Source organism: Natrix helvetica (genome assembly GCF_964273705.1).
Source record: "Natrix helvetica genome assembly, chromosome: 6".
Classification (NCBI taxonomy): domain Eukaryota; kingdom Metazoa; phylum Chordata; class Lepidosauria; order Squamata; family Natricidae; genus Natrix; species Natrix helvetica.
In genome coordinates this window covers 8,037,989-8,053,632 of record NC_138553.1, presented here as the reverse complement: position 1 = coordinate 8,053,632, position 15,644 = coordinate 8,037,989, and the positions used below count along the sequence as shown (strand labels likewise).

The following is a 15,644-nucleotide window of genomic DNA, read 5'->3' as shown; positions in this document are numbered from 1 at the left end:
TTTAATCTTCTCAATCTGTTGGGGTTTTTTCCTGATGATTGTTTTGTAGATTTTATAGTAGCCGCCCAGAACCACGCTCTTTCATTGTAATGGAAAACAAAAAGATGAATGAAATAAAGAAATAAACTTTTATTTTTAAAAAAATAATTTTAATTAATATATTTATTTTAAAAAATAAAGGCTTTTTATCATAATAAAATGTAATGTGTTGAATGAAAAATTAATTTTAATTAATACTATTTTAAAAAACCAATAAAGGCCTTTTATTCAATTTCATAATATAATGCAACGTATTGAATTTTAAAAAAGGAATTTTAAGCCTTTCAATCCCAATTTTTAATCTTCTGAATCTGTTGGGGGTTTTTTCCCCTCGTATGATTGTTTTGTACATTTTATAGTACGCCGCGCACAACCACGCTCTTCCATTGAAATGGAAAACAAAAAGGTGATTGAAATAAAGAAATAAACTTTATTCGGTGGTCGGACCCAAATTCGCAGCGCAAAGCAGAAAAACCTCACATCATTTCAGGCCTTTCTCCGCAGGAGCCACGAAGTAACAACGGCCTCGACGTTACTTCGAGACATCGATCACTCTGGATCTTCCATGCAGCCTGGTAACCTAGGCAACCACAAACAGGTTTTCCCTCATCGAGAACCCCGGTACTCGATTTACCAGGCCTTTTTCTTAATTGCTCTCTCCGTTCCCTCTCTGGTTTGGATAACGGTTTGAGGAAGGAGGCTAGATTACTCGGTAGAGTCCAAACCGTCGGACTATAGAGACAAGCTACGGAACAAAGCTTGTTCGGAAGCGAACGTGAAAATATATAAATTATATAAATTATAAATTATATAAATTTCTGGAATGACGCACCACGCGAGCAACGGAACCCGGGGCGAGGCCACCGCGCACGCGCAGGGGGCACTCATCGAGGCGCGAGTCGAGTGAGGGAGGGGGGGAAAACAACAGGACGTTATCCTGACACAGCGCACGCGCAGTCTTAGAGACGAAAGCGCGGAGGAAGCGCCCCCCTCCCCGCAGCGGGCCGTCGGCGTCCCCCTGCGCGCGCGCGCATGCGCCCCGACAGCCCTTGACCCGGGCGCCTTCCTCCTGCCCGCTTCTATGGAAGAAGCGCGTCGCCCGTTTGCTCCGCGGCCGCCGTCGGGGAAAGAGGCGAGAGGCGGAGCGCTGGGAAAATGCCGGGAAAGCTGAAGGTCAAGATCGTGGCGGGGCGGCACCTGCCTGTCATGGACCGAGCCAGTGACTTGACGGACGCCTTCGTGGAGGTCTGGCGGAGAGGGGCTTTTCTGCGCGGCGACGCTCCGCAACAGCAACGGGGAAAAGCGGGGGAGGGGGGAGCACGTCGTCACTCTCTCCCCTCCCGTATTTGCATATATTTGCATAACGCCCGCGAAACTGGTCCTACAGATTCTAATGGTGCTGCCTTCTCCCCTTCACCGCCTATTCAAGGCAGGGTGGATGTGCTTCGCCTCCAGCAGTTTCCCTTCCTTTTTAGATGCCTCCAGGGAGGTCGATGGGACGCGGTGGCTAAGACACTGAGCTTGTCGATCAGAAAGGTCGTCAGTTCGGAGGTTCGAATCCCTAGTGCCGCGTATCGGAGTGAGCTCCCATTGCTTGTCCCAGCTTCTGCCAAACTAGCAATTCGGAAAATGCAAGTAGAAAAATAGGAACCACCGTTGGTGGGAAGGCGTTTAGTGATGCCAGCCACATGACCACGGAGACATCTTCGGATAGTGCTGGCTCTTTGGCTTAGAAATGGAGATGAGCCCCCTAGAGTCGGGAACGACTAGCACATACGTGCGAGGGGAATCTTTTACCTTTAGGGACGTAACCCTGATCAGGGGTCTTTCCAGGTGGGGACCCCATCTTGAAATTGAGATCCTCAAATTGGTAAATCGTGCTGGGTTTCCCCTCCAGCACAATCTGGGCCTTATGGTGATGATTCAGTCCTGTCTAACTCTCAGCAATTCTAAGGGCCAAGTTGTCACAATCTTCCAACCCCTCGACTTAACAATTGACCCCAACATTTCTCTTCTTAAGTGAGACATTGGTTATGTGAGGTTTGCCCCACTTTGCGACTTTTCCCATTACGGTTGTTAAGTGAATCACTGCCTCTGGTAAGTTAGTAACCCGGTTGTTAAATCAACCTGGCTTCCCTGTTGACTTTGGTCATTGGAAGGTTGCTAAAAGGGGATCCCATGACCTTGGGACACAGCAACGGTCATAAATGCGAGTCAGTTGCCAAGCGCCTGAATGTTGATCACATGATCGTGGGCATGTTGCAAAGGTCGTAACTCTGAAAGCCGGTCATAAAGTCACATTTCTCAGTGCCAAATCTTTGAGCGGATATTAAATGAACTGCTGTAAGTCAAGAACTACCTGCAATTGGTTCCATTCCCAACTCAACTTCTCACAAATGGCACAATGATTCATTTCCCCTTAAAGTTTAAATAGCTAAAATCTCCAGAAATGTGGCAAGTAAGATCTTATGAGCTTTCATGGCACTTAGAAAAAAATGATAATCTTGTGATTACTTTGTAAGATTCAGCAATCGTCTTTGGATAATTTTGGGGATATTTTCACAAGAAAGTGTTGAGCTATTCTGGGGTTCTTTGAGCTTTGGGTGGGGGCCCAGCCACTGGGTTTCTTTGGCAGCCCTCTTTCCTTTTACCGCTAACTTTTCTCCAGAAATCCCTTGCGTGACGTGGCCAAAATAAGTGACACAGTTTTGTGATGTTGCTTTCCAATGACATGTCGGGTGTTATGAACTCCAGTACTTGCTTGTTAGTCACCTTTGCTTTCAAGGAAAACCTAGGAGCCTTCTCCAGCACCACAGCTCAAATGAGTCGATTTTCTTCCTTCTTGCTTTTTTAAAATCCAACTTTCACAACCATAGGTATCTATGGGGAACACAATTAGAGCTACATTTGGTTGGTTATCCAGGCTGATGTCCTTGCTTTTCCATATTTGTTTCTTATGGTAGAAGCTCCTTATATTTCTTACAAGCTGGATACCCATGCTTCGCAATGAAGCTATGTGATCGGGCAATGCAGGAGAAATCCGGTTCGCTCAGGTTCAATCCATTGGCTCAGTGGTGGTCAGTGATTAAAACACATATTGCTCCTGCTGCCTTGAGTCCGGAATCAGTTCCATGGGTGGAAGGCGTAGACATTTTGGTGAAGTACTGACGTTTAGTACTGTAAGGAGCCCCAGACCGCTCCTGAGTGAAGGAGTGCAATGTCTGCCAGTTTGAACTGAGGTAACGGAATGTGAGGCAACTGGAAGTTGGAACAGAGTTCTTTTCAGGTGGGGAGGGGGAGTAGAATGTCTTAACTCCTTAGCATCAAAGCATGCTAATTATTGTATAAGAAATACTAATGATCTGATAGTGATTTTGAAAAATCCTTTCTTAACGAGCACCTAGAAGCCAAGAGGATATACATGCCAAATTTCAATTTTGTAGGCTTTACGGTTCTGGAGATTTCATTATGAGTGAGTGGTATTTGGCTTTTAGATATATAGATCTACTATCCCTTCGTTTTGTATCTTATTTCTGCAAATTACATTGTTTACTATTGTAAGAGGTAGAACCTGGAGTGACAAATAAAATACTGGAGTCCCTCTGGGGTTGATTCAACCACCTGGAGCAATTTTTAGGATGTTTTAATCAACTTAAAAGCCACCTAGAATCAGAAGGATATACAGCTGAGACAAATCATGTTATAGATTACCCTTAGCCAGTGGAGATAGATAGGTAGTCCTTGACTTATGACCATAGTTGGAACCAGAATTTCCATTGCTAAGCAAGGTGGTTGTTAAGTGACTTGTGCCAGATTTTTTTTTATAGCGTTTTGTCATGGTTGTTAAGTAAATCGTTAACTTTTCAAGCATTGCAAGGCTGTTATTTCCATTTCAAATGGCCAACGTGTTAATAAAAAGGGAAGGAATCATGCAGTAATTTCAGCGATGTTACCTAAGAAGCAGGAATTTCGAGAGGAATTATTATCTACTGTGCTGCTTTGAAAACAAAAATAAAAATGCAATTCAGTGGTATGACTTCGGGTAGCCAAAAAGCTGTACGTGGGTGTACTCAGGTGTCTGCATAGGTTATAATTCCCTTTATTGGCTAGGAATCATGGGAATTGTAGTAGCCATGCTTATGAAAAAGTAATGGTTTTGGCAGGCTGATTTAAAATTTGCTTTGGTTTTGAGGAATATGAGACCTTTGAGATAATGACCTATGCCGGTAACAGAAATGCCTTATTAAGAATTCACAGCTAGAGATAAACCAGAAAGAAATTCAAAAGATGAAAGAGTTTGTGACATTGCTGTAGGAAGTATTTGGTAGAGATTAAAGAATTGAGTTTCAATCGTGACAAAACCTCTGGCATCAAGAATGTCACTGATATTTATTGATGTTGGAATGCAATGAAGTGAAACAATTAACTTGGAGACTATTTAAAGTATCTTGGGCTGTAGGGTTTTGTTTACTTTAATTTTTACACACCCTAGAGCTGTGTTGGCACAGCGTGCTATGGAACGCGTGCTGGAAGCGGCATGCAGGGCCATCCCACGCGTGATGCATGGCCTCACTGGCTACTCTGCCGCATTCCTGTGGCCGTATGCGTGCTGGCCAGCTGGCCTTTGCATGCGCGGGAGTGCCAAAACACGGAAGACCAGCATTCTGTCATGCATGTACATGGCGGCACCCAAACTTCTGGGTTTCCAGCACGCGCATGCCAGCTGTTCGTTGAGCATGTACACGTGCCAGAAACTGGAAGTTTGGGTGCTGGCATGCGCATGTGCAATGGAACCCTGGTATTCCGTGTTTTGGCGCTCCCGTGTGCGTGAAGGCCAACAAGCCATGCGTTCCAGGCGGGATGATTTTGCATGCCATTTCCGGCACGCAAGGTCAGCACATGGTGACGTAAAAGGTTAGCCTTCACTGCCCTAGAGATTTGGAGATGCCTGGTGGGCAAGGTAAGGAAAAGGGAAGGTAGACAAATGTAATGAGAAGCCTAGGAGTAATTTTTCCTCGTTATTGTTTGAGCATGGAAACACAAAAGGTTGCATTTACATGACCTGTTGATCTTACTCCTGGAAGGAAGGCTTAATTTATGGATGGCACGCACTATTGGCGCATAAATGCAGAGGACAGAGTGACAAAAGCCTAGAGTGGCCCTATAAAACAGAGCCGTTCCACTTGATCTATCTCTAGATTTTTTTAAATTATTACTATTTTCACAAATGCATCCACCCACAGACCCGTGGGGGTGGGAGGTCACTGGTAGAAACAGGCTGGACCCACCTCTGGTGCTCTGACCCATTTAGGATGTCACCATAAACTTTCCTGGGACTTTGTTCAGAATGAATGGATTCGGGTCACGTTAAGACAGCGCTAGTATGTCAGTTGACCTATTTGCTCTTTATCTGAGATAACCGAACCGTGACCTTGCTTTGTCAGCTTTTGACAAGTTTTTTTTGAGCAAAGATATTTCATAACAGTGTATTTGGCCACTTGTGGATTTTAACTCCCAGAATTCCCTAGCCAGCCATGTTTGCTGGTGAATTCTGGGAGTTGTAGTCCATAGGTCTTAAAGGTTCTGGCCAAGGTTGGACACCCCTGCTTTAAGCCCAACCTGATTAACAAGATCACATGTGTTGTCCAATTCCTATTGCTCTTTAACCAAGTTCAGTTATTTACCGTATTTTTCGGAGTATAAGACACACTTTTTCTTTCCCAAAAGAGGCTGAAAATTTGGGCCTGTCTTATACTCCAAATGTAGCCCCGCCCACCCGCTGGCCCCTACCCTTCGGCCTCTGCGAATCCCCTTCCTGGCTGCAGAGATTGCCACCAACAATGGCTTGTGTTTTGGGCTCCGCGTGTTGCGTTTTCGGCCTCCAAGTGCTCGACGCGCAGTGCCCAAAATGGCAATCCGGAACAGCTGCTGACTTCTCTTACGTCTTCCCCGCTTTGCCTGCTTTAGTGACTGGAGCTGCCTCCCAGGATCAGCTGTGCTTTTGAAGCCCTTTTTCAGCCCAAACACGAGCTAAGCGATCTTCTCTGCTTTGCCTGCTTTTCTAATTTCTGCTCCCTCCGACAATCAGCTGTGCTTTGGAAGCACGGCTCCCATCATCCCCAACCTCAAAACCAGTGAGCGAACTAATGTGCTGAAGCTGACCAGGCTAAGGAGTAGCCAGATGAATATCTGGTAGTCAGAATCCCCCCCCCCCCTTCTTTCCTTCCCAAAAGCTAAGGTGCGTCTTATACTCCAGTGCGTCTTATATTCCCAAAAATATGGGCTATAGGAGTGTGCAGGTCATCTGAACCAGATCAGCCACCGTTTCCAGAATCGGAAATAAGAATAAATTTTACTTTTGAATGTTGCTTAGCAGACATTCAGAACTGATCCGTTATTCTTAAACCAGCCTGTTTTAATTTGATGGAAAACAGTGGTGCTTCGTCAGCGATGCAAAGAGAGGGTTAAAAGGAAGATTGAAGAGAGCCACCTGTTGTGAACAGAGGCTGTCATCGACATGAACTCGGAGTCCTCTTGGATCAGTATATCTGACCTTCTTACAGTTTCAAAATGAAATCTAGTCCAGAATCAGCCGGGGAATTATTAGACTGCCTCTGAACCTTTCATCTTGCATAACGGGCATTTGAACTCTGAAAACCCTCTCGCAAATACGTTGGTCAAAAGCAAAACAGAAACCATTCACATGTATGTTGATCAGGCTGTGTAATGGGAGGTGGTAGGAGCTTGGCACAGGATGTCTTGTGTTTTCACAAATGATCGTCTTTCTTCAGATTTTCCTGCATTTCACTCTGCAGGACTACCCTGTTTCCGTGAAAAGAAGCCCTCCCCGGATAACAAGCCCAATTGGGCTTTTGAGTACATGCACTAAAATAATCCCTCCCCCGAAAGTAATCCCTCTCCGAAAATATTGCAACACAGCAGCAGCCATGAGGTGACCATACTCGCCGCTTTCCGCACCTTAAAAATAATAAGACCTGCCCCAAAATAAGACCAAGCGCTTATTTCGGGGGGGGGGGAGGGGGGTTCAAAAGAAAATAAGACCCTGTCTTATTTTGGGGGAAACACGATATGTGCAATTATGGGAAGTCCTCAACTTATGACCACAATTGAGCCCGACATTTCTGCTGTTAAGCATCCTGCTGGTTAAAGTGCGTTTCACCCTGTTTTACGATCTTTCTTGCCACCGTTGTTAAATTAGTCACACGGTTGTTAAGTGAAACACTGCAGTTAAGTTAGTCACACCATTGTTAAGCAAATCTGGCTCCTCCATTGACTTTTCGTGTCGGAAGGTCAGAAAAGGGGGGATTATATGACCCCTGGACACGGCAGCCGTCATAAATACGAGTCGGTTGCCAAGCCACTGAATTTTAAATCACGTGACTGTGGGGAAGATAAGCATTGAAAACTAGTCATAAGTCACTTAAGTGCCATTGTAACTTTGAACGGGTCGCTAAATGAACCGTTGTAAGATGAGGACCGCCTGCACTTGGCTTCAGAACAGTGTACAGAAATCTGGTTGTACTGTATGCGTGCCCCTAGGCATAGCAGTATGCCCGTTCTTTCAATAGTTTAATCCAGGGGTGTCCAAACTTGGGAACTTTAAGACTTGTGGACTCCAACTCCCAGCTATGCTGGCTGGGGAATTCTGGGAGTTGAAGTCCACAAGTCTTAAAGTTCCCAAGTTTGGACACTCCTGGTTTAATCAAAACTTTCGCCTCCCAAATTCAGTCCTTTTCTTGTGCCCATTAACTAATGTTCACTGTGTCATATTATCTTTTCTCGTACCTAAAACAATTTATCACTGTTTGCCTCCTTTGTAAACACAATCCTCTCCTATTTCAATTGTCTTTCGGTGAGGCACTGGTATTAGGCTGAATCTAGAGCTTTTGTTGAATTTACAAAATCAAGCATTAGCAAATCTCCAATTTAGGCAATGTGGCAACGCAAAAAAAATACCCCCAGTATGTATGCATAACAATGTGTTTGACGTTCTTAAGACTCCTGGATCTTGTTCGTTAAGACAGAACATGATTTGTTTGAATTTGGCCTCAAGTATGTCGTGAAGGCCAGTTATTATGATTTCAAAACCATAATTGATTGCTTAAGCCTTTTGTGTCAACCTATCAGATTGTTTATTTTTTTCGGGTTTTTTCTTTGGTGGGTTAGGTGCTACAACAGCAAGAATGGAAATTTCTCTGGTAATATATTGAATTAAATTTAAGCTATGGATTTGCAATTTACATTTCATAATTTATTCAAAGAAACCCTGGTTGATCAACTTAACTGTCTTTTTTTTTTTTTTCAAACGGCATTCCTTCCAGCTACTCTTCACCGACAATTTTTGATCGGACCAATTCAAATTAATTAGTTGTTTTTTCTGAGATAGCATTAGCTGTCCTTTTCTCTCCATTGAAATTGAATTTGCCAAGGCGATGTCAGTGGGTCGCTGGGATTTTATTTATTTTCCAGCTGATAATCCGATGTATTCGGGTATTTATTTATGGGGGAAAATATCCAGACCAAACAAAATTTGTAATGTTGGCTTTTCCCCCTTACCAGAGGGAGCCCCCTTGTGGAGGACTGGGAAGCCATTGCCATGGCAATTCCACTGCGCTGTACAGTAGAAGCCATTTTACGGCAGTACAGTAGAAGCCATTTTAAGGCACAACAGGCTATATCTTAACAGAACACGCACCCCGAGGAGTGCCAGGGGTTTCTTACCTCTATAGTATTTTTTTCCCAGAGTAAGTCATCTGTGTACCAAGTTTGGTTGAAATTGCTTGAGGCATTCCAGAATAATGCTGGAACATACATACACACAGACACAAACACACACACATTTTCTTATATATATGAAATATATACATGAATATATATATTTGTGTTACAACCCCTGGTATGCCCAAATATGGGAGGGAACTCACTACTCCCCCTTTCTGTCTATCGGATCACTGCAGGAGACCATCCAGGCAGAAAACCATATTTTTAATGTTGCCTTTTTATATTTGTGTTGTTTATTTATTTATCAGCACAAATACAACACACACATATATATGTATATGTATGTATTTGTGTTACAACATACCTATTTCCCTGGCCTAGCTGATAAGGAAGAGAGCCTGTGGCTTAGTGGCAATTACATCGGCCTAATATGCAATACAGCCCTGGTTCGATTCCCAGTAAGGGTATGGCTAGCTGATGAGACCTAAATAGGTTGAAATAGATCTATACTAGTCTCCCTTTATTTATTTATCAGCACAAATACAACATATATATATACACACACACACATGTATACATACATACATACATACATACATACATACATACATACATACATAATTTATATAGCCAGCCACTACATAAACAGTGACTCCAGTTGGATGTGTTCTCATTACCCTAAGTTAAATCTGAATATACCCAAGTTAGTGTGTCTGGGATTTGGGAATCCTTCAACGAAAAACATTATTTGCAGTCTTTTGACTTGCTACCTTCTGAATATCCAAAAATGTCGCATTTCGTGCTTTGAGATGGCTAAGGATGGCTTAGTGATTTTCCATCTGAACACTTTTGCAGTAATATTTGAGATGGCTAAGGAGTTGTCTCATGCCTTAGTGATTATTCATCTGAATTCCTACAGTAATTCGTTGACAAGCCTTTTTTTTTAACCTTTGCTCTGTCCTGTAGTTTGTGTGGTTGTCACCTTTTTCTGACTCACTTATTATACTGACCAGATCTTAGGAAGGGTTTTGCTTGTTCAAAATTAAGTGCTGACCTTCCAGGCAGTGTGTACAGGGAATGCTCGACTTACGGCCAGATGTTGAGCCCAACATTTCTGTTGCAAAGCGAGTCATTTGTTAAGTGAGTTTTGCCTTTCTGGCCACAGTTGTTAAGTGGATCACAGCTGTTGTTAAATTAGTAATACGGTTGTTAAGTAAATCTGGCTTCCCCATTGACTTGTCGGAAGGTCGCAAAAGGGGATCGCATGACCCTGGGACAGTGTGACCGTCATAAATATGAGTCTGTTGCCAAGCGTCTGAATTTTGATCACAGGGTCATGGGGATACCACAAAGGTCATAACTGTGTAAAGTGGTCATAAGTCACATTTTTCAGTGCCGTTGTAACTTTGAACGGTCTCTAAACTAACTGTTGTAAACCGAGGACTGTCTGCACTTGCTTGTAGTGTACTGTCTGAACCATTAGTCCAAACTGAACTTAGACACTTAGTTACTTAGACACTTACATGTGAAAACAAACTGTAAGGATACTCCTATATTGTTGATATCAATATTGTCTTTAAGGCATAGTGTGATAAGGCTAATATTCCTATAGGAGTAAATTTAATGATAAACAGACGAGACTAGAAGGTGGCAGTGTATGCAATAGTTAAGAAATAGTTATTGTTTTATTTTGTTAAGAAAACTATATTAAATAATGACTTGGTCCATTCAACTGAAGAAATTAGGTTCTTGAAAAGCCCTGCACAATATTAAGAAATATTGCAAATGGAATAAAATGCAAAGACAAAAATGATTTTGTTATTAATTTTTCCATGTATTTTTATATTTTTCAGGTAAAGTTCGGAAACACTACATTTAAGACAGATGTCTATCCCAAATCTCTCAACCCTCAGTGGAACTCGGAGTGGTTTAAATTTGAGGTAAATAGACACGGGCATACACAAGCACACATCCTAATAAGCATAATTTATCGATAGGCTCCAAGGAAAACTTAATTATTAATTATGAGTCTGGCAAACCCAATAGAGTGTGTGTGTGTGTGTGAGAGAGAGAGAGAGGGATCTGTGTCTGAATATATATCAATATCGGCAATGTCAATATCCTGATTCTTTTCAAGAGAATTATGCAAGCTGGGTGAAATTGTTGTTGTTAGTTGCGAAGTTGTGTCTGATCCATCGCGACCCATAGACAATGTTCCTCCATGCCTTCCTGTCCTCTACCATCCTCTGGAGTCTATTCAAGCTCAGGCCTACTGCTTCAGTGACTCCATCAAGCCACCTCATTCTCTGTCGTCCCCTTCTTTTGTCCTTCTTTCCCAGCATAAGGCTCTTCTCCACTGACTCCTTCCTTCTCATTAGGTGGCCAAAGTCTTTGAGTTTCCTCTTCGGGATCTGGCCTTCTAAAGAGCAATCAGGGTTGACCTCCTCTAGGACTGAGCGGTTTGATGGCCTTGCAGTCCAAGGGACTCGCAGGAGTCTTCTCCAGCACCAGAGTTCAAAGGGCTTAATTCTTTGGCGCTCAGCCTTTCTTATGGTCCAAATACTATGATATTTTACATATGTCTAAACCGCTCCATTTATGGTGCTTTTTCTGGACCAAAAATGCACATTGAGGAATGGGGGGGGGGGGATGAGAAAACAGGAGGGACATCTGTCGAAGTGGCTAAGAAAAAAAAATATGAAAAGAAAGAGACAGGGAAGATGGAGCTGGTAGGCTGATTGGATAATGTCCTTGACTTCAAGAGGGCCCTGGCCTCCTCCTCCTATCTCCTCAGACCCTTTTCCTCCCTCTTATTCTGCACATAAAGTCAAGTGAGGATGAGGATTTGACAGTGACTAAGTGTCTCTGGAGAGTCTCGGTCATCCAGGTCATGGTTGTCCCGAAGGAGCTTTTTCAAAAGGCAGCTGGACTTTCTTACGGTTGTTCTTGAAGACGTTTCGCTTCTCATCCAAGAAATTTGTTCAGTTCTGACTGACAGTTCGATTCTGGCAGTTCTGATCGTCGGAGCTGAAGAAGCTTCTTGGATGAGAAGCAAAACGTCTTCGAAGAAAGTCCAGTTGCCTTTTGAAAAAAAGCACCTTTGGGACAGTGGCCATAGAGAAAAGAAGACCCTGGGGAAATTGCGGAGAAAGGTCAGTTGCAGAGTTACTGCCTCCGATGTCATTGGCTTTCAGACTTCCCATTTACAGTTTGGCTATGCCTTGCCTTTCCCTCCTTCCCACCTTCCCTCCCCTTAGTTGGCACCATAATGGGGAGGTAGAGAGAGTGAAAAACATAGAAAATTCAGTGGACCGGATACCACACAGAGATCATATAGAGACGTGGAGAAAGGAGTGAGGTGACACCACCCTTGGCCTACTCAGCTTCTCCAGATGTTGTCTCTGCCAAAATCTGGAAGAACCAGTTGTTGTGTGGTTTGGTTTTTACCAGATTACACTTTTCCTGGAACTGTTGGGCAGAACCTCTGTATTCATTTGGGGTCTGAAACAAAACCAATTTCTCTTATTCAGGCGTACCTCTAAATGTTTTACATCTTAATTTCCTTGCCATGTTTGGAAATGTCACCGAGTTTGATAAACAAACAAAAAAACATTTTGGAAATGTATGACAGGTTAAAAAAAACACATTTGTGAAGGAAAAGAAACAGGATGTGGAGAGATATAAACGAGAGGAAATTTGTATTTATAAAAAGGTTAGCTTTTCGTCTTCGAAATTCCTACCCAGATGCTTTTTGTAGAAATTGTTATCTGTTGGAAAAACGGGGCATGAAGATAGAGTAGTTTGCAATGATTTGGTTCAGCAGTGAGCCTACCCATTGGGGAGGATGAGTCTTGCTCTTATATCTCAGAGGAGCAAAAGGTTATGAGAAGATTGATTTAGAATTCGTGTGAAGAAGCCTCAAGGTTAATCATATCCTTCCCCTAAACTGGCATGATTGTAAGAAATGACCAGATGCATTTACTATTGTTTTCAGCTTGCTAGCAGCTTATAGAGCTTGGAACAACTTCATTCAAAAGCTCCTGTTTTGCACTGCCAACTAGGCTGTGCCACATACCATAATTAATGCAGCATCAGTTGGCATTTCAAGCGTATTCCAGTTCTTGATTTCAGTTGCTTCTGATAGAAAGATCCTGTTTGAACTGAACATCGACCCGCCGTTTAAGCTCCCTGCTTAGGTCAAAGCTCTGTTCTTAAGTGCAAGAAAATAGTTTGCATTAGCATTTGTGCATGACCTTGTGACGTGGGGACCTATTCGAACATGACTAAACACCAACCTGACTAATCACCCTGTGGTTTCGTCCAGTTAAACTGCGCATTGTATGAATAAGCGGAAAGCAGAGTTGGATGTGACTTGTTTAGACAAATTATAAATGGACCTCGGTGCGCTTTTTGCTTTGCAATGGCTCTGTTCGGTAAAATGTTGAAGCTTTGTTACACTTCTTCCGTTTTCTAGGTAGATGATGAAGATCTGCAGGATGAGCCTCTCCAGATAACCGTCCTTGATCACGATACGTACAGCGCTAACGATGCTATTGGAAAAGTTTACATTGATATCGATCCTCTTCTCTACAGTGAAGCAGCTACAGTTATTTCGGGCTGGTTTCCGATTTACGACACCATACATGGTGAGATTCTCAATCGTTATGCAGGTAGTCCTCGGTTTACAACCCTAATGGAGCCTGCTCCTTGTGGTCGTAAGCCGTGAAGGTCTTAAAGTGGGTCATCACGTCACCAACTTGATTTTAGGACTTTTCCCCCCGGGGTTTGTAAATGAATCACCACGGTTGTTAAGTGGACCCTGCAGTCATTAAACCAATGCCATGGTCGTTAAGTAAAGCGATTGTTTACTACAAACCGATTTTTTTTTGCTAAAAACAAGTTTTTGCTAAAAAAAAGAGAAACAAATGCTAGCTTTGTACAAAAACATGGTAAATTGCAGTCAGTCACATGACTGTGAGACACCACAAACAAGCATAAATATCGGCCGGTTGCCAAGCACTCAAAATGTAAACAGGTAACTGGAGGAGACAGCAGTCAGAATTCAGTAAAGATAAAGGTAATGGTTCCCCTCGCACATATGTGCTAGTCGTTCCCAACTCTAGGGTGCAGTGTTCATCTCTGTTTCAAAGCCGAAGAGCAAGCGCTCTCCAAAAAGGTAGCTGTGGTCATGTGGCCAGCATGACAAAACGTCAAAAGTGCACAGAATGCTGTTACCTTCCCAACAAAGGTGGTTCCTATTTTTCCACTTGTATTTTTACATCCTTTTGAACTGCTAGGTTGGCAGAAGCTGGGACAAGTAACAGGAGCTCATTCCGTTACATGGTGCTAGGGATTTGAACCGTCGAACTGCCGATCTTTCTGGTCGACAAGCTCAGCGTCTTAGCCACGTCCTTTTCATAATTCAGTACTGGGTTGTAAACACCATTTGGGGTCCATCATAACTTCAGACAGTTGATAAGTGACTGAAGGACTACCTGTATTTTTATTAGACAAATAAACAAATAAAGATCAAAATGTTAAAATAAACAATGCCTGCTGCAGGTATTGTTATTTTAACATTTTGATCTTTCCTAAAGAAATTTCATTTATAATTGTCCTGCATGTTTCTTTTGTAAAGGCATCAATAAGATTAGCAGGAAAAGACTGAGCGTGTGAATGAGAATTCAGACCCCAAACTGATTTTTGTTCATTCTTGGGTTCTTAAAGTTCAAACTGCGTTCTTTAAAACGCCTCTTTCTTTTTCCAAAGACTTGCTTTTAAGAATGTATTTATGGATGCATCCTGCGTCAATTTCTCCATGTAGTATCAGATGAAAGTTACGGTATGAGCTCAATCCTTTCCAGAATTTGCAGGACAGAACATAGGGTATTAAAGCTGTTGTCCCCCAGCCAGCTTCCTGATGGACCTATTGACTCCTTCTTATGTTTCATGAGTCTGGAGTTCAAACACTGGTGAGCAAAGACAATAAAAGAAGGAGGTTTAAAGCACAGTGTTTGGGGGTTCTCCTGGAGCTATAATAAAGTTCCTGCTGTACTCCCAGTTCTTCACTTAATAGGGCCTCATATTTTCAGGATAATTTGTTTCCAAGAAACTTTAATGCACCAAATGTTCAGCCTTTGTTTGTCTGTATTAAATTTACAGGCCACTCATCTCTCTATCAAGCACCTCTGGGCAGCTTACAATGTCATAGAATGACAGCATAAAACAATTTGAACATTGAAAATTAAGCGTTACAAGATAAAACAGTAAAATTACAGCAAACTGGAGAAAAAGGACTAAAACATAAATGCAGCGGAGGTGGGATCTTCTCCTAATTTACTAATCAACTTCAGAATGAGAGGTCCTTTTGATAGGCAAAAGGCAGTGATGGCGAATCTTTTTGGCACTGAAGAGCCCAAATCGGAACGCATACACACTGGCCAGCTGGTCTTTGGGTTTCCAGTGCTACAGCACGCACAAAGACCAATTGGCCGGCACACATGCACATGCCAGAAACCCAAAGAGCAGCTGGTGATAGCACGCGTGTCCACAGAGATGCTTTGCGTGCCATAGGTTCGCCATCACGGGGCTAAGAGGATGGGGAGGACCTCGCCTCAAGGGACTAGATATTCTAGAGCTGCTGGCCAGCTGAGTTCAGCCTTTTTTAAAAGGCATTTTTCGCTCTCCCCAGGCTTTATAGGAGCCTGGGGAGAGCGAAAAGAGCCTCCCCTGCCCCCTCCTCCCCCCTCCCCCCGGAGGCTTCAGGAGCATCCCTGAAACTTCCGCAGTGCAAATAAAACGCACCTATGGGCAAACCGAAAGTTTGGGAACAGACTTCCGGTTTGCTCTTAGGGTCGGTTTAA

The 15,644-nt window shown here is 43.0% G+C and overlaps 1 protein-coding gene across 11 annotated transcripts in view; it reads left to right on the top strand.

Annotated features, from left to right (window-relative positions):
• Positions 1-271: 271 nt before the first annotated feature.
• Positions 272-15,644, top strand: part of C2CD5 (C2 calcium dependent domain containing 5) — an 87,823-nt gene continuing 72,450 nt past the window's right edge. For 3 of the 11 annotated variants that reach the window (XM_081957793.1, XM_081957789.1, XM_081957784.1), the window contains exons 1-3: positions 280-1,284; positions 10,635-10,721; positions 13,256-13,427. In XM_081957793.1, coding sequence (XP_081813919.1) covers positions 1,195-1,284; positions 10,635-10,721; positions 13,256-13,427 — 349 coding nt within the window. In that variant the 5' untranslated portion in view covers positions 280-1,194. Of the gene's footprint in view, positions 1,285-10,634; positions 10,722-13,255; positions 13,428-15,644 lie in introns of all 11 variants that reach the window. The other 8 variants (XM_081957792.1, XM_081957791.1, XM_081957790.1 and 5 more) reach the window with 6 other exon arrangements.